Source organism: Pipra filicauda, unplaced genomic scaffold (genome assembly GCF_003945595.2).
Source record: "Pipra filicauda isolate LSUMZ 115617 unplaced genomic scaffold, ASM394559v2 scaffold183_size1465899_pilon, whole genome shotgun sequence".
Taxonomy (NCBI): Eukaryota; Metazoa; Chordata; class Aves; order Passeriformes; family Pipridae; genus Pipra; species Pipra filicauda.
In genome coordinates this window covers 246938-266189 of record NW_024104291.1, presented here as the reverse complement: position 1 = coordinate 266189, position 19252 = coordinate 246938, and the positions used below count along the sequence as shown (strand labels likewise).

General features: G+C 42.3%; 1 protein-coding gene across 9 annotated transcripts in view; it reads right to left on the bottom strand.

Annotated features, from left to right (window-relative positions):
* RIMKLB (ribosomal modification protein rimK like family member B) overlaps positions 1 to 15742 on the bottom strand; it is a 53659-nt gene extending 37917 nt beyond the window's left edge. For 2 of the 9 annotated variants that reach the window (XM_027723929.2, XM_039380027.1), the window contains exons 1-3: positions 15370 to 15473; positions 13864 to 14378; positions 7537 to 7757 (exon numbers count right to left, since the gene is read on the bottom strand). In XM_027723929.2, coding sequence (XP_027579730.1) covers positions 7537 to 7711 — 175 coding nt within the window. In that variant the 5' untranslated portion in view covers positions 7712 to 7757; positions 13864 to 14378; positions 15370 to 15473. Of the gene's footprint in view, positions 1 to 7536; positions 7758 to 13863; positions 14379 to 15127; positions 15205 to 15369; positions 15477 to 15577 lie in introns of those variants that run through there. The other 7 variants (XM_027723931.2, XM_027723933.2, XM_039380028.1 and 4 more) reach the window with 7 other exon arrangements.
* Positions 15743 to 19252: the final 3510 nt, after the last annotated feature.

Here is a 19252-nt window from a genome sequence, read left to right as displayed (position 1 = left end):
TGCCCTATATGGAAAAAACACTTGCTGTATGACAGGAAAGGTTTTCTACTCGTTAATGCAGGTAAACAATTAATTAGTGTAATTCTAGCAGCATTTTTCTGACAACATTGGAAGAATACCTTTGCTCTCAGGTATTCTGTTCCATTTGTCAAAGCACATGTAACACATTCTGCTTCAACTTGCTTAAACTTTTGACAATTACAAAGGCATTTTATCACACTTTTAATCCTGAAATGGACTAGGTCTTTAAACAGATATAGAAATCATGTGAGCTCTTCCATTCAAGGAACAATCATTTTAAGGACACCACTACAAATTTTTGTGACATTGTCAATGTTAATTATTTACAATACAAGGAAATAAAAAATAATTAATAGTTTCAGTAGTGGCATTCTTTTTGTTATTGTTGTTCTCCTTTTCATTCCATTCTTTCCATGCAGCAAAGGGCAGATACAAAAGGAAATAGTAATTCTTGAAACTGGTAATTCACCACATTTTACAGACAAGAATTTACAAAAATAAGTAAATAAAGGGACTTGTCCATGAACACTGGTATTCCTTGAAGTCCATATCAATTTAAACACCATCTGCTCAATAGAAGACCCATCTCAATACTGGTCAAAGTTCAGCAGTACCAGTCTCCCTCATATTCACAGTCGCTGAGAATCAGTCAACTGCCCATCACTCACAAATGGAAAACGACTAGACTTGCAGAAAAGGTGGAAAAAGCCAAAGCTACTGTCATTGCTTAAAGAACAGGTAACAGAGAACTCTGTTCACAAATCTAGTAAAGCAAGCACAGCTGTCAGCTTCATAAGATTAAGTTTTTCACATCAGTACTTGTGGTATCTCCTAACCTCTCACACTCCAACACACAGTCTCTACCCTTTTGATTTAAGTGCTGCAGAACGCTACTGTTTGCGCAGTCACGCTGTTCCCTGACTCGGAGGAGTGATGTAGTATAAAAAAAAACACCTGCCACCAAGAAGAGTCTGATTTAAAACTACACCAGTATGCAGACCTGGTTCACAAAACAACTGCTCAAACAAATGTGCCGGCAAAACTTGCCTAGGTGACACAGCACTGGAACGGGAATTGTTGGAAAAGCGACACAGAAACCCCTGGCCAGTTAGACTGTCTTGTGAAACGTTAGGCTAATTTTCATTTCTTGACTAGGATGTATGGAAACACATCTTTCATTTTTGATTTTGTCCTTTTTATATTGTTTATCATCCAGATGGTCATTCCTGAGAATTCTTACTACAATTAAAAATCTGGCAATGCTTTCTGGCATTTTCAGGTATGATGACATGCACGTATGTTCAAGATGACGTGCCCTATGAGTCTGATTTTCCTGGCTGGCTGTTCTAGAACATATGCAAATTAAAATCTTCAGACCTTAACACAGCCCTCTGAAATTAACATAATAAAATATTTCCATGCAGAAACATTCCTACCTCTCCACCTTGCAAGGCTGGCTTTGGACTGAGCCCATATCTACCACTGATGACATACTGAAGAAACAAAACACTTTTGAGAAGATCAAATTCATTGTTAGCCTTGTTATTTAGCACCAGTTTGAGATAGCAGCAGATCATTCACAAAAGAACAGAAATCTCTGATAGGAAGGAGGAAAACTGCAAGAACACCCAGGATGGTTAGAGAGTACAAACCCTTTCTTCCTATAAGCACCATAAGAGAGCTGTCTTTGGTGTCACAGTTCTGAAAAAAAACAAAACCCAATTCTTCTTAAAATATGTGGCAGCTGTTGAAACACAGTTATTAAAATATGATAATAGAGCAAATGTTTGAATTGATGTTTTTTCTACTAGAGCTGTGTTTGTCTCATGCATCTAATATTGGGGTGGTCACACAGTGGAGCACACCCACCTCTAAATACAGCTACCATTCCGAAATCCCCTCTTATAGTCCATAACTGCCTACTAGTACTGCTTATGGCTCCATCAGATTTAACACCAATGAGACTGGCAAGTGATCGATTCCACAGTGAAAGAACATCAGAAATGGCTTCAAGCGATTCTGAGCCCAGCACTTTCAACAGCACAAAATTCACTTAATGTCAAACCACCTTCCAGTCCTTTGCACACAATGCAGCTTCTTCTCCAGTTCTCACTTAAGTTACAAACCAATTTCACAACTCTGCAGAGGAAGCAATGGCTGCTCTGGCTGTAGTTAGTAGCAGGAAACAGGCCAACTCCGCATTGCTCAACAAGGCACCTTGCCAAGGACGCTTTGCCTCTGCTCCATCACTCCCAAAGCCACTGCTGCATGCTGTCGGAAAAGCTCTTACAGTAAGGTGCACTGATGGACTGACAAGTGCCAGGAGACTACTGAAACGGCCAGAAGGAAGACAAGGTGATTATTCCCCCTCTTGTGTGATATAAGACAGCATTTACGTGACTAAATGACTCAAAAATATTATAAGTTTTGATAGTTTGATATAACAACTGTTTTGTATCTGTAAAAGCCCTCTCTCACCATAGATCCAGCTGATTCATAAGTGCTTTTCTTACCATTTCATGAAAACACAGGAATTTGTTATCCAACCTTATCTTTATTCCCTCAACTTTCTATACTTTACAAAAATGAGATGAGCTCAGTTGGTTAGAACATGGTGTTAATAACGCCAAGATTGTGGGTTTAATCCCTGTATGGGCTATTCACTTCAGAGTGGGACTTGATGATCCTTGTGGGTCCCTTCCAACTCAGAATATTCTGTGACATGTTCTGTGAAATCTTTCAGTTATCCCGATTCCTCCATGTTTACTTCCACTGCTATCTAATCCAGTGTAAGAAAAAAAATAAAAGATCACAACTATTTGTTATCAGTTTAAACTAAATAAGAAATGAAGAACAGATTATACAAAACAAAATCACATTCTGCAGATGAAAAACCTAAACAAAATACTGACTTGTATCACAAATTTGAGGCCCAACCTGGAAACCCAGATGCCTAAAGCAACACACCAACTTTTACCAAATTAGAAGAATCTATCTTCTAAATACTTCCTCTGCAAAAAAAATGAAGGTAAGAGATCTGTTTCCAGATGTCACTTATCTGACTTAAGAAAAGCCAACTAACCATGCACAAAGTATTTCTGGTTTAGAATATATTATTACTATGCCCTTTTTATTCCTCACCTAGGCTGATCATTTGGTTTTGACTTCCAAAGGGAAAGCCAAAAAAGTCTTAGGAAAAGTTCATACTTGGTTTTATACTTTAGTCACTCCAGCATCTTTAATAGTTTAAAGTTCATGAAAGCAACTTTCCTTAAAACTATTTTCCTTCACAGGACAGTATCAGAAAATATGGAGATTCCAGAAACCTACAATAAAGGTATAGGTAAGTTGATGACCCAGTGAATTACAATTTCTGCTGTTCTGGTAGCAAAGAATTTTAATGAAGATATTATTGTGTATCATTTTAATGAGGGAAAGATCCAAATTTCCATAACACATTCTTCCCCAAAAAACAGTTCTTGAACTGTGCTGCCCTACAGGTAAGGTGTGCAGTCTGTGGGGAAAGGTACTGCTCAGTCCTAGACACAAGTAAGAAAGAATATTCAGAATGAGGAGACAACCCATGTGTGTGTTTTGTCTCTTGTCCACTAAGTCTCCCCTATAGGGTGGGACTTTCCTACAGGCTTGCTCCACCTCCACCCCATCCTACCCCATACATTCCTGCTCACAAGCTTTAATTTGTCTATCTTCAAATTCCTCAAGCCTAGTGCATTAGCAAACTTAGACAAATAGTTTAAAAGTATACATTTTGATGGGGCTCACTGCACGTCTGGAAATGTCCTGCAGTTTTGTTATATAACTCGCTACGTATTTCAAATTAACATAGGAATTACCAGACTAGATTAGACAATGAGCCACTTAGATTAGCTTGGATACAACATGAAAGCATGCCAAGAGAGACATGAAGTCCTCATACAGGGCAAACAGGAAGAGCAGCGCTGGAAGGGGACAAGAGAAGCACAGCTGCTCCATTCCACAGAAGATCATACTAAACTGGTTTAGCTTCAGGAATTTAGCTCTTAAACTTAGGCTACAGCTACACTGAGCCAGTTTAAACCAGACCGGTTGCGATATCACCCTCCACTTTTTTCCATATATGCCTTCCTGTCCATTAGACCCCACGATCTCAGAGGTCTTTTCCAACCTAATTGATTATGTGATACTTTGATTCCTGTGCAACAGTGTTGTGTATATCTGATTCAGTAACCAACTCAGCAGGTGCAGCCCACCAAGGCAGCAGAAAAAATTCATTGTTTTATACAGTACTTACTTTATCTCAGCTTTTGCCTTGGAAATCTACAGAGTACTACTGCCAGTGCGCAAAGGAAATGAATGCATGGCTTGGGTAAGTAGGCACTTATTTAAGTAAGGCATAAACAACAGTTATTTTCAAAAAATTCTTGCTGAACTTAAATTATTTCCAAAACCGTTAAAGAATAAATCAGTTTAAGAATTTCCTTCTAGACTTAAAAGGAAAAAAATTAATTCTACATCTCCTAACTTCCATTTACAATGAGTTTTGGACTCATGCTGTGTTGAGGAATCTAACATGGATCTTGAGCTGCATGCTGGTTCATCACATGGCCAGTCATACTGGGGCTGTGTGGGGTGCTTGGGATACTGCGTCATTCTGAGTTTCTGCTGTGGAAGAAAAGGAATCAGCAGTGACTGCTGGGCCTACACTGCTGGATTGCCTGGGAATCACTGCCCCAAGGAGTCGCTGCTGCTGTGCCCACTGATTGAAACAACCCAATCTCCCCCCCTTTCCCTTCTGCCACGCCAGATCTTATCACTTCTGACGTACACTAACCCTGTAAACCTCAGCATTGCAAGAGCTTCCCACTTATGCCTTTGGCTCTAGGCTTCAGCGATACACCAGTGTGCTCTACTGTCAAGGTATACACCACGTGATTTGTGGAAAGGACAATTTTCAATTTTGCTACGTATCGCACTGTTCTGTTCAGTTTTCCTAAGTTTAGAAGTGTCTTTTCCACTCTAGCCCTGTGAGGTAAATAATTCCAAGCTTTTTGGTATTGTATGCTGGATTTTTGGTTTCTGAAGCCTCCAGCCATGTTACTGACAGTCAGCAAATCCACAAGATTATTGACTATATCACCTACAGAAATACCATATTTTTAAATAGCATCCTACAATTTCCAACTTGACTGTGTAAAGTTAACATTCTTCTCACAATTTATTTAAGAAATTACCTAGGTCTTAAAGGACAAAAAAAAAGCTCTAATCAAAGGGTGAATAGGTGACCAAAAAAACACTATTACTTTCTACAATATCTTGTATTACCTTCAGAGTCTGAGCCCTGAATTGTTAAGCTTTCAACACAAATAAGGACAGAAAAGGAAACAAAAGCAGGTCATTATCCAGTAAGCATACATTCTCTTAAACCACTCCTCTATGTTGTACAAAATTTTACTCGATCTGGATCCCTCACACAACAGTAGATAACTAAAAGGGTACAGAATGCATTACCTCCTGGATATTGTTCCAGGACACCTTTTCCTAGGCCAACTGAGGACTTTTAACAAGGCAAATGATACACAAAGCTTTTGCTTGTGTCTTCCACCAGAAATCTGTATCAAAACATGTGCAAAAGGTCTAGGAAAGAGAACTGGAAAATTGAGAGAGAAGATTTTTCATCTTTCTCCATGATAAAGAATTGTTTCATACAAGACAACTCTCACCCCTCAGAAAAAAAAACACAGTCAGACAGTCTAGACTATTTATAACAAAATTTCTATCTGCAATCTTTCAGTATTTTTTTCTCACTCCTTTTCAAACCGTTAAGTTATTTACATTGTTTTGAATGAAGACCTTGTATGAGAATAACTTCATGTTTTTCGGATTTTCTTTCCAGTAATTTCCTTAATTTTTCTCATTCCTGTACTACATATTTCTCAGCAATAATTTTCCAACCTGCATACTTTATCTTTTTTCTTGCAATAGATGCAGCATTAGGAGACATTAGGCAGAAGAGAGTAGAAAGGTCCACAATCTACGCTTGCCGTATTTAACTGCCCAAAAAAAGACAGAAGACAGGAAAGAAGAAATCATCACCAAAAAATAAAAAGAATACTGAAATGATGGAGGACTAATTATGCATCTCAGAGACTGCAGTTAAAGTCCAGGATGGCTGCCTTTGCATAACACGCTGTCCAAAGGACAGCACGCTCAGAGCAGTCAGATGTTCAGACATTCTGACAAGAAGTGATCTTGATTTGAAAACATCCTACAGAATTTCAATCTGTGTTAAAAATCATAGACTCCTCAGATTAAAAACCAGAATAGGTAAATAAAATTTTAGTAATACCAGAATAAAAGATACTGGTTTTCCCATGCATAAGTTTTATGTTTGATTGATCCATGCCACAATAGGGTAAAAATTCTGACCAAAGTTCTTCCCCAGAGTCACTTCTATGATTCCACTCCTACGTAAGATTTTCCAATAAGGAACAAGGAATATGATCACGTGGCAGGCTCTTCTTCAGAGCTGAGGGTACTTTTATATTTTGTTCCCACACAGGATTACTCAAATAGAATTTTCAGAAATGTAATTTTTCCCTGGATCCCCAGTGGTATTTTTTTTTGACTGATATATGGGGAAGAGAAATGGAAGAGGTAAAGGTAAAGAACATCACTGCAGTCTCCTTAATTTAGGAAATCCAAACCAAAAAGTTGAAACAAAAATACACTATAAGTGTTACACAGCTTGACATTGGTGATATTAAAATTCTTCCTATCATATAAGCTTACTATCTACAGCACCATTTTCCTTAACATTTCTGACACAATGTCTTGCTTTTCCCTTTTAATCACCACAGGAAAAAAAAAAACTAATAGGAGAACAAAACAGAAATCTTACCATTTAGTTTGAAACACTGTAAATTGTAGTAATAGTTCAAATTAGTCGGCTGCACATACTTTGTTTTTCACCACCGTTCATTTTTAGCACATACGTAACTCCACACGCGTACAAGCAGCATGCTTTAGTTATATCACATTATAATCTATACCACATTATAACAATTTGTACTGTTCATTGAAAATTCCTTTTAGCCTATTTCAAATGTGTTTTCTATTCTGGAGTTAGAACACAAACAGAAAAAAAAATTCCTGCTGAAACTCTTAAATGTGACCCATAAACTTCAATTATCTAAGCAAAAATTAAGCTCCATGATTTCTTATTAATTCAGAGGTCCTATAGTCCTTATCCTGAACTCAACAAAACAAAACAACCCTCTTTTCTGCAGAAGGAAGGCAAAAATGGTTCTACTGCAAATTAGCAAATTTAACAATTATACTCAATTAACATAATAAATGCTACAAACCATGGTACGACGTACATCTACATGATTTAGATGATGAATGACAAGTAGTCTGGCACACACGGAATTCATTATTAAAGAGTACAGATGCTCCATTTTACAATCTTTTTTGAAGTACCCTTTCAGCACATTCCCAGCCTCAGCTCATTCTCACCAAGATTTCCATCCTCAATGGTCAGCACCACTTCATCCATCACCAAGGCCCGGAAATCCAGCTCCTCTTCACAGCATTTGGCCTTCAGTGCTCTCAGGATCTCCTGCTGAGGGTAATCTTCTCTGATGCGACGGTCTGTTAAGAACCACAGCCTGGGAGCAACAGAACTGCACATCTTGGACTTGTCTTGCAACCTTCAAGGTTTCCCTTCAGTGGAACTGCTAGACAGTGGAGAAGATGAGACTCTGTTAGAGCACATAATTCTTGATCCCTGCTGTACCAAGTCCCTCTCCCTCTCACAAGCCAGTCCTTTTCAACAGACTGCAACCTCCAACCTCCAAGAGGCAAAATAATGTCTACACCTAATCTGTCATCGAGGTACCAACAACACAAACAAATCTATTTACATTTGATGAAATGTGAAAGGCTAGTAATCAGGTCTTGGTCCTCATCCTAGCTTTCTTCAGAAAAGGTATACAAATCATGTAACTACTGGTACTGGTAGTATCATCCCCCTTCCTTGACAGTACTAAGAAGCATGCCAAGAACTTAATACACTTTGAATGGTCATGTCTGAATGCCAGAATTTCAACTTCACTATTGGGATAATTCCTTACAATTGAAATGACTCAGTCCCTCTCCTAGGTACTGCTAAAACACCCAGTGACAGAGTTGATTTGTCCCTTTCCACCACATAGGGAAGAAAGTAGAGTGTGACAAATTCTTTATGTTAAAAAAGGTGCCCAGAAGAACAGAAGAAATTCATTAAAACAGAATTTTCCAGATAACTATTTAGGACTGATTTGTTCTTACACCTATTTCACATCTACTGCGCAATATACTTAGAAACATATTTAGCAGTATCCAGAAGACATAATAACAGAAAAAAACAATGGAACAAGGAGCATCAACAAAATGTTGGAAATACAGAACATTAATAATATATGTAAAATAAAGCAAAATCAAAGTCTGAATCTGAGTACTAGGCCTTTCTTGCTCCAAATCATTTTTTAAATCACCTTTATGAATACACAGCACTAATGAATTCAGCACCAAGAACAGAAAAAACAGTTCAAATTGAAGAAATTCAGTGGTGTTAGAACTGGTAACAGCAAGGTACTTCTCCTTTTGCTTTAAATACAGAGGACTTGAGCTATTCTTTACTGAATACATTTTTACTGAAATATTTTAAAAGCTGTGAAACAATTACAGGCATGCTAATGGACTACTCATTTGCACTCAAGAAAGACAAGAAGCAGCATGGTGTAGGGAAAAAGAATTCTGGAGAAAACCAGAGCTGCTTTCAGTGTCAGATTTTAAACTTTCCTGTTAAAATAAAGAGGTAGAAATCATGATTTTCATCAATATATCTTACATAAGTTCCAAAGAGAACTGAACGCTGGGACAGAAACAGGAATTTCACCTAGTAATCCTAATGACAGGACCTGCTGTCAGCAGGAAATGTAAATACAGAAAGACAGTAAGTATACAACTGCTATCATTTGATATTACAAAGAATTTTAGTTTCTGCAGCAGATCTTGGGACAAAAGGATTGTTTAGCTACAACCACAGGAACCGATTTTTTTTTAATTAAAAAGCAAGATTTTTCTACTAGTACAGCTTTTTCTTAACACGAACATCAAATGTTAAGTGGACATTTTTACTCCTGGTACTGAGAACCATAATTACAACAAGCAAAGACTGAGATTTTTTTCCATTGTTTTGGTAAATGAGGACCAACAATAAAGCCAAGGACTACAGTTCTTCATCCTAACAGACTGAAAGCAAGCAGAAGCTTGGGAAAGGCAATCATAGATCCAGACCAGCCCTTGACAGCAGTCAAGATGTTCAAGGTAAAGGAGGAAAAGGAGCGTTTGCTCCCTGCAGGAAGATGGTATGAGGGGTTATAAGGAATATCTTTTGATATCTCAAAGAACCTCTTTGTTCTTCAAAGTAGCCGAAAGTGGAAAGGGCAAGATGAGGTTTGGGCTTGCAATGGCTATCAGATCCTGCCCCACTTTTGTCTCTCTCAACAATGGATTCCTCTACGTGGCAGTTTACATAAAACTTCCTGGAACAACATGCTCGGCTAGGAACCGCGACAGGCTGTGTTTTCCAGCAATGTCACCGCCGTGCTGTGGCACAGCCCAGAGGCCCCTGGGCACCGGCCCTCGCCGCTGCCATTTGCATGAGTTAAAGGGTTAAAGGACAGCCCGGGAACGGCGAGCACGCAAACAAATATACCAGGCGCACCTTTTCTTCACTGGAAAAATAAAAACGAAACAAAATAAATGAGAAAACAATACATATTTTCAGCTTGCTTGAGGTTTTAGTTTGGGGTTTTGTGGTTTGAGGCTTTTTCCCCCTCTGCACTGGTTCTAACACCGGTGCAAAAAGCAAGTATTTTTTCCCCATTTTAACTTGCTAGTAACCCTTGATTTCTTCGCCAATCTACTTTCATTTTTCTCAAGCCCCTTTTCTACATCGCCCCACCTCCACCCCCTCAAGTCTGCCATCATTTCTCCCTGATGCCATTTCAGCACTCAAATTCTTAAAAATCAGCAAAGGGCCATGGTTCTTCTACTTTTGAAAGAAGTTACAGCTTCATTGAGAAGAATGAAGGTATCTCATTAAACGCGCAGGCATACAAAAATGCCTTAGGTAGGGGTATTCGTCTCCCTCCTAATATTATGTCTCATTCCCTCAAAATCTTAGGAGTTTTATAAATGTATATATAAAAGCTAACATCTTATCTTAAGGAAAGCAGGTAACAACCTCAAATCTGGAAGCAAAGATTAAGAAATTCACTTCAGATCAAGCTACAAGCCAGCAGCAGAGGCAGAAACTAGTAACCCTAACTCTTGGTTCCTTCACCCCAACCCTACACCTCCTTTTTTTTTTCCACCTGGAAAAATATCTTTTTCACACTAACATTCTGTTCCTAAAAACAGAATCTACTCATCAGTTTCAGTCTCTCCTTACAATCTCTATTTTGATGGTGTAAGAAGTCTCACAGAACACAAAACCTGCAATTTACCCTATTAACCCAAACAACAAGCCCTCCCACATTCTCAAGAAAACGGTCTGTAGGAGGAAAGCTAGCCTTGCAGTCAGATGCAAAAGAGCATTAAGCTCTCAAGTTGGATATGATTGCCAGAATTTTTCCTTGAAAACCAACTCCACCCATTTCAATCTAAAAGACACAGCCTCAGACAATGCTGGGCGTGCATGGAATACTTCCTAATCCATGAGAGCATCTATTGCAAAATAAGTATGGTATATATAAGGGGAAGAGCAGATGTTTAAATATGTTCAAGATGACCAGTTGAAGCGCAGTTTTCAATCAAAGCTACCTATTACAGTCAAAGTACAATCCTGCAAAAACTATTTAATAGATTTATGAAATTAAAAGCAAAAAATAACCATAAACCTAACTGCATAAAATAAACTGGGAAAGGTAAAAAAGGTGGTATCAAAGTAAGAGCTCTCATAAAAATCAAACTCTGTGTCACAGCAGCCAAGCAGACACTGCCGCATCAGCTTCAGGAAGCTGTGTGGAACAGATTCTTAGCAATTTATAGAGGGAATGGAACACTTACCTCAACTTTGAGCTGTAGCACCCTTGTATTGCTTAAGCTAGGCTTTATTCTGGCAAGCACACAGCAACTTCCTCCCCTCCCCATCACATGCAATCCTATTTCCTTCCATATTCCTTCAATCTGCAGTACACCTTTCGCAGCTGTTCTAACAAAAGCACTCACTGTGCTCCTTTTCTACTTTACATCATATAGGAATATGCTTTCTTGAAATAACAGGGAATTCAGCCAATCAGATCAGTTGTCTAGAGAGATCTAGAAATCTTCTCTGAAGACCACTCTTTTTGCCTCGAAGAGGTCTTCTCTTTACAGAGAGATTAGAGAACTGTCTCCAGGAATGGGAGATTGGTCTCCATTGTTAATTTACTCCTTATCCTGTCTTCAACACCCAAAAGCAGGAGAAAAATGGACTAGTCTCTTTTTCATCATGATGTATGACCTCTAAGAAGAAACCCATTATTAGGGGATAATAATTAATTTATGTTTGACTGGTAAATGTGTAAGATAAAAGATACCTAGTATGCAAAAAAAAACCTGTTCCGTATTCTTTCTGCTCAGAATGCAACCACTCGATGCTCCTGTAAATTAAAAAGTCTAACTTGTTTCTTCCCTATGGGAATGATGAATGGAATCCCAGATGTTTTGTAGCATTAAGAATCAATATTATCTAGCTATTTCAACTGCTCGACCTGTGATCTGATGTTGTAGTACACTCCCACTGACTATACTGTGTTCTGGGAAACAAGTTGGAGGAACAATTACTACCATCAGCCCCTCCCAGAATCTCCCCTTTTTCAGAGCTTGGCTCAGACTCTCAGGCTCAGTTACAGCACTGAGCAGCTAACACAAACTCCACGAATTCCAGCAGTTAATCTCTATTAACTAAAAAAACCTAACCTTAGTTTTAGCAAACCTCTAGGCATGCTGGATCCCTACAGCTGAGATAATGATAATAAAAATCTCATGGAAGCGAGAAGGAATGAGCAAGGAGACTGACAGTCATGACTGCCAGGGGAAACAGAGAACTAGGAAAAACACAGCTCCAAGCACTCACCTCACTACAATTAACACTAATAAAATCATTGATGCTTATCCCTTAATACTCATTTCCAAAACAGTGTTATTCAACTTGGAAAAATTATTTTGACTTTCTTTTCATCATAAATTAGCTAAGGCTTGAAACTAAGTACACATTTCCAATAAACCAATCGTCTCCACCGTTGCAGCAGTTTCTAGAATGCTAGAAGGCCACATTTCAAGACACTGAAGACCTAAGAACATTTGACAGATGCTTGCAAGTTATCTTCTTTAGGAGATACCTCAAGGCAGATCTGAATTATAAAGTCAATCTTAGATAGCAGACCAGTTAAAGAGCTAACAAACAGTCATCCAGCACATGACCCAGCACATAATCTGCCATACACTGTCATGTAAATCTCTGTCTCATCTTAATGAAAGGAGAGCAGTATTTGAAACATCCCAGAAACAGGACTTTCTATGCCATAAGGAGAGCAGGTCTGCAAACAGTTCACAGCTGTTTCCAGTATAAAGCACAAGTAATTTTTTTCCACACAAAGGTACCAGAATGACAATCATCTAAAGAAAATGTATGGATGATGAATATATCCCATGGTGATAGAGATAAGAACTGACATCTTTCATAAAATACATCCAAGGTAAATCAACTCATTCCTGACGATGCTCCTTCATGGTGATGCTTAAGGCCAACATCAAGAAAAATTCCTCTTTTACGTACCAAAAACTAGTTTTCCTAAGACTGCCACATAACTGTTTGAGACTCTTTGGAAAGAACACATTTTTAAAACCTGAAGAATCTGAAAAATTAAAACATTTATTTAAATGCATTTTATATAATATACTGAGTAGCTGCAGTGCAATCTGTCCAGGGCTGCTGCATTATCATCCACCCTTTACACATGCATTGTAGAATTTAAAGTCTCTGCAGGCAGGTGAACCCAAGCACACCTCTTTGAAAGCATATCACAGCATTCACCTCCTTTTCCCTTGGAGATTTGTAGACTCCAAAAGCCAAAGGATACGGGAATATATTAATTGTTCCCATTCATTCCTAGTACAATATCCCCACCCTGCAGACGGGCAACTGCACGCTCAGTGATGGCTTTCATCTGCTTGTCTCCACCTTTGCACTGAGTGATGTTCAGGATGCTAGCAGCAATCCTCCCAGGCACAACTGCCTCTAAAAGGCAGACATACACACACACGCGCGCACACACACACCCACCCCCGTCTTTCCTCTTCTGTGTTCACGCTCGCAAGTAGATGGTTAAGATTCCTCATTCACACACCCCACTTCCAGATCACCACCGAATAATCCATTCTCTTTCCTCTCTGCAACATGAGCCCGATACTGGTCAGCATCAGCCATCCTTCTACTTCTCGGTATTTTTTCCTACAACAGCTTTCTCATCCCCCTCCACCATCCCTGTGTGCGCACGCACGTCCATGTGCAAATAAAACACACATTTCCTCCCACATCAGCTGCTTTTCTGATGAGAGGTTCTTCCACCTGTGCCAGGTTTCCCTGCAGTGTGGTAAAACACCCCCCTCTCCTCCGTGATCCGTATGTACACAGCCAGTTTCCCCTCCTCCCTTCCCCCACCTCACAGTCTCTGTGCATGCCTCTCCCAGCGCCTGGAGTGGGGGAAGGGAAACATGCACTGCGTGAATGAATGGACTGAGGAGACTTACCAGAAATTTGGTGAGGAAGGAGTGGAAGACGAAAAAGACACTAAAGATGGGTGTTTCCTTCAGCGTGCTAAGTGCTGCTTCAGTTCTGGCTCCCTTAAGGAGGTCACGTGTCTTGCTAGGTACCCCTTTTCCTGGATCCTCTACTAACCAAAAAGGGTGGCAAGGAAGTCTTCTGGATGCCTCTCTGCACTACACTCCAAAGGAGGGAAGGGTACTACTGAAGCTCTCAAAGCAAGCAAGGGATGATGATGATGATGATGATGAGAACGTTCTCCTGGTCCTATAACAGGCAATGTCTAGCGGATGCCTCGGGGACTAGGGTAGAATTGTGAGGGGGGAAGGGGAGTAAATGACTGTTAAAATAATTCCCAAATTGTCCTCCCCTATAGGAGGGATAGGAAGGAGTAAAAAGAGTACTGATGAAGAGCTGTAGCTTTCTACATAAAATAGACTCAATCCTTGTGTCTCTACTTCCTCAGAACTAAACGCCTAAATGACTCTGAAGACACCAACACCTAGGGAGGGAAAAAAAAAGAAGAAACGTCCCTATTAGACATAAATAAACATATAAAGGTATGCAATAAAGATAAATTAAATCCCAAAGGAATAAAAGGTGCCATTCAAGACAATAAGCAAAGTCAAATGAAAATTGTGAGATGAACACAGCTAGGGGAAATGTGCAACTTTAAAGAATTTACACCATTATACTACCACAGATACCAAATTTAAGAAGAAAAAGACCCCAAAGGCTAAGCAACTTGTTCTTTTACTGAAGATTGTGCATTCAATGGAAAGATAAACTTGTACCTACACGAGAACATATGACGAAATTAAGTTTTAAAACCTACAGAAACTATTCCATTTATTTGTGCGAGTCTTTAAACCCCTCCCCCAGAATAACCTTTAGGATTCAGATGAGGAGACTCGAGAAAAGTACGTTTCAGGTCAGGAGCACGTATTCCTATGCATTAGGAGCATGTATTCCTATGCACTGGACTCCATTCTGCCACAGAAAATAAGCAGTGGTTTACAAACGGTAACAAAAAAAAAAAAAAAAAAGAAAAAATAACAGGTCTAGAGAATGCTTGCTTAAATGATGGAATCAATTCAAGATTAACAGTGGCACACTTGGAGAAACGGAGCCCCTGACAAGATGCCAGGCAGTAAAGTCACCGATGTGCTCTTTAAACATCAGAAAACAAAAGGGGAGAAGAAACCTAGTTGGGAAGATCTCGCTGCCAGACCCGACGCCAGCCACACACACCCCTGCCTCCATCACGTGAAGATCTGCCCCCGCAGCCACCGCGGATCCCCACGGACCCGTGCGAGGTCGCGGCCGCCGTGCGAGCCCGGGGGGGGCGGCGGTCCCCACCCCGCGCTGGCAGCGCGACCCGCCCGCGGAACGGCGGGTCCCGGACCGCGGCGCGGACCCGCCGCACAAACCCCCCGCCCCTCTCCCCGCGCACAACGAGCGGCCGCCGCCGCCGCTCCACCTCCGCCACCCACCTGGGCGCCCCGGCGGGGAGGCGCGGGCAGCTCGCCCCGCTCGGCGCGCGGGGGATGCAGCACAATCACCATGGGCGCAGCGCGGCGGCGGCGGGGCGGGACGGCTGTGAGGGGACGGTCCCAACCACCCCCCCGCCCGCCCGCCCCCTCCCCGGGCACGGCGGACCCCACCCCCGCGGGCTCGCGCCCGCTCAGCCCGACATCTCACCCGCCCCGGGCACCGCCGAGCCTGAGGGGACCCGCGGGGCGCCCACCCCCACCCCCTCCGGCACCGGGCCTGGGAAGAGAGGGCGCGGGGCGAAGAAGGCTCCGGGGAGACGCGCCCCTTCCTCCCTGCCGGCGGCGCGGTCCTAGAGGGAAGCGGGCGACGCGACGCGACGCGACGCTCGCCCCCCTCCCTCACCCCCCCCCCCCCGCCTTCCCCCCTTCTCGGTGTCCCTCCTCCCCGCGGCTGAGGCGAGGAGGCCGCGGCTGTTCCCTGCACCGAGCCCCCCGCCCGCCGCCGCCGCCCGCGCCCGCTCTCGCCGCCTCACAGCGGAGCGGCGGCGGTGCCGTAACGGCCGGGCCGGGCTCGGCACGCGCGGGGCCGGACCGAACCGCTGCCCGTGAGCGGCGGCACCGCCCGCGCGGTGAGGCCGCCCCTGTCTAACGGCCGAGGCCTCCCACAGAGCCTGGGAACGGGCCAGGCTGGAAGGGACCACAGCAGGTCATCTGGTCCAACCGCCCTGCTCAGGCAGGGTCATCCTAGAGCACATGGCACGGGACTGTGTCAGACGGTTCTGGAATATCTCCAGTGAGGGAGACTCCACAACCTCTCTAGGCAACCTGTTCCAGTGCTTGGTCACCCTTATGGTAAAGTTCTTCCTCATACTCAGGTGGAACTTCCTGTGCATCAGTTTCTGCCCATTTCCTCTTGTCTTATAGCTCGGCACCACCAAGAAGAGCCTGGATCCATCCTCTTGGCACACCTCCCTTCAGACACTTACACACATTAATGAGGTCCCCTCTGAGTCATCTCTTCTCAAGGATGAACAGGCCCAACTCCCTCAGCCTTTCCTTGTAAGAGAGACGCTTCAGTTCCCCAGTCATCCTCATTTTCATCTGCTGGACCTGTTCCAGGAGTTCCATGTCTCTCCTTACTGAGGAGCCCAGACTGGACACAGCCCTACAGATGCAGCCTCACCAAGGCTGAGCAGAGGGACAGGATCACCTCCCTGGACATACTGGCAGTGCTTTTCCTAATGCTCTTCCTCCTACCTGTTCCCACTCTCCTCCTCTGCCCTAGCTGGGGATTCAGTCCAGCCCCCACTGCCATGGCAGACCCCAGCCCAGGCCCTGCTGTGCCGACCCAGCTTCTCCTGCAGTCCCCACCTTCCACCCTAACTGCCCACTCAGGGGTGCAGGCACCATCCCACTGCCACGAGTGACCAGCCCCAGCACAGTACAAGCAGCCACACTGTCAGCAAAATGTACGATGTCTGTCACACTCGTCACTGCTGCTGTTGGCATGTGGCATGCAAACCCAGAACCCTCATCCTTCGTGTTCAGTTAAAGGTGTGACAGAATCACATAATCAGACCTCTGAGATCACCGAGTCCAACCTGTGTCCAAACACCACCATGTCAACTACACTGGAGCGCCACATCCAGTCTTTCCTTAAACATCTCCAGGGATGGTGACTCCACCATCTCACTGGGCAGCCCATTCCAATATCTAATCACCCTTTCTGTGAAGAAATTCTCTTAATGTCCAGCATAAACTTCCCCTGTTGCAGCTTGAGACTACGTCCCGTTGTCCTATGTCACGTGTGACATGTCCTACGCACCACCCACCACACACCATCATGTGTACCCAGTGTGCAGCCAGGGCTGCATCATCCCTCGCTGCTGTCATTTCTCTAAAATAATAACTGTTGGCAGCAGACAAATATGACACATCCCCTGTATCAACCAACACACCTTGTTTATCAGTTTCTGTGGCACACCTACTCAGTTTCCTTCGTACCACACCCTTTTCATTCACTGTGTCATATCAGCTGTATATTCCACATTGTCCTGTGTGAGTTTCTCCTTCACCAACCTTCAGAACCTCTAGACACAGCAAACATACGCTCTGCACACCAGGGGAACAACATGTGTGTTCCTCGCTAACCTGTGCTACACTCCCAGCTTTGCAAATATGGGACATACTCACCTAGTCATTCTGATACCCCCGAACACCCATCATACCATGAAGGTTACCTGTCAACCTGCTTTCTTCTGCCTCTTTAGCATGTGGCGGTTCTGTCCTACTCGTCTTAATTCTCTCACTTGAATGACAGACAGTTTACATAGTCTTTGCCTCCCCAGCACAGTTCATCTACATGTGACCATTCCAGACAGGCTTTCCAATCTGCAGTTGCAGGATAAAGCTGAGCCATCCAAACCTTTCATGCAGTATCCATGATGTTTAACTGACACGATGGGACTGACTTCCGCAAGAGTAACCTATGTATTGGAAGAGAGAATGCCCTAAAATCATCTGCGATGTTTATTCATTCATACTGCGCAATGCTGTATTGTAGTGTCATATGCTTCACCTTTGGTATATCTTCTGCAAAATTATACCTGGTGGTTAAAATACTCATAACACAAACATCATTGAGCATTTCTAGGACTGACTTCACTGAAGGGAACACACGTTTGTTCATTTGGTTCTGCAAACAACTGGGTCCTACTCCCCAAACCTCAGGCGCGATTCAGGTACTCTTCTGAAAACTATTTGCTTCATGCGTAAGAGGCAAAGCTACCTCACAGATGATGTCAGAGGCCAAAATCCCCAGCTACTCAGACATCATTCAGTGCTCGCCTGTCTGCTTGGGTTGCTCTCTAAGACATCTGTCTGACCATACAACAGTATAAGGAAAAATACACTACCACTTGCCTAAATGCCAACTCAAAGTATAACTTGAGAGCAGGAGGCAATCATAGGCAATTACCAGCAGGGTAAACTAGTAAGTAAATAAATAAATAACACCAAAATGCTAAACAGTTTCTCTGTTATCTTGACAGTAATGAAACATTATCTTTTTAAACAGAATTACTACATGCTAAAGCCTTCTGGAATAGAGTTCCAATGTGCACCAAGTCCACACTTCCAAAAGTTGTACTTTCAGGCTGTGAGGTGCACAGGGCTTGTTTACACAGGGAATTTGCTAACAAAGAGCTACTGTGGTATCACTGCTCTGCTGAAGATTGTGCAACCACTGCCCATTGCCTAGCATGTATGTGTATTTCAGACTAAGATTTCTTCTGGATTCATGTATGCTGTTTTTAAGACAGCATAAAGCAAAGGGGAAAGAAAAATGTCTGCATTAGTATTTATATAACTAAAACTACAGTAACATAATAATAGCAGAATTTTTTCTTTTATATTTCAATAAGCAGTCAAGCTGTAAGGCAGGTGCCTCTCCTGCTAAACATCGTTAGCAGTTTGTGGAAAGAGGAGAATTGCACAGCTGGAAAATTCAGGAATGTAGATTTTTGGCCATACAAACGTACTTTTGGTTATAAGACATCTGAGAGGAAGTCATTCTACAAGTACAGGAAAAACACTCGTCATGGTAACAGTAAGATATTTGATCTCAAACCATTTGAGATGTTTCAGCTGGGTCTTATGATTATCAGTAACAATTTATTCCACCAACTGCCATTTACCTTCATAGTTCTCTCACATGCAAAATGTCGCCTTGTATCCTTTTTATTACTGTTCGTTGAGTTACTGGAGTTGTAGTATGTCGTACTTTGTCACAGGTTGGATAACCTATATCTCTAGAACAATTTCCCATCATCTAGAAACCTGAGTTTGGAAGGAGTTCTGAAAATCTTTTACTATTTCTTGGAAA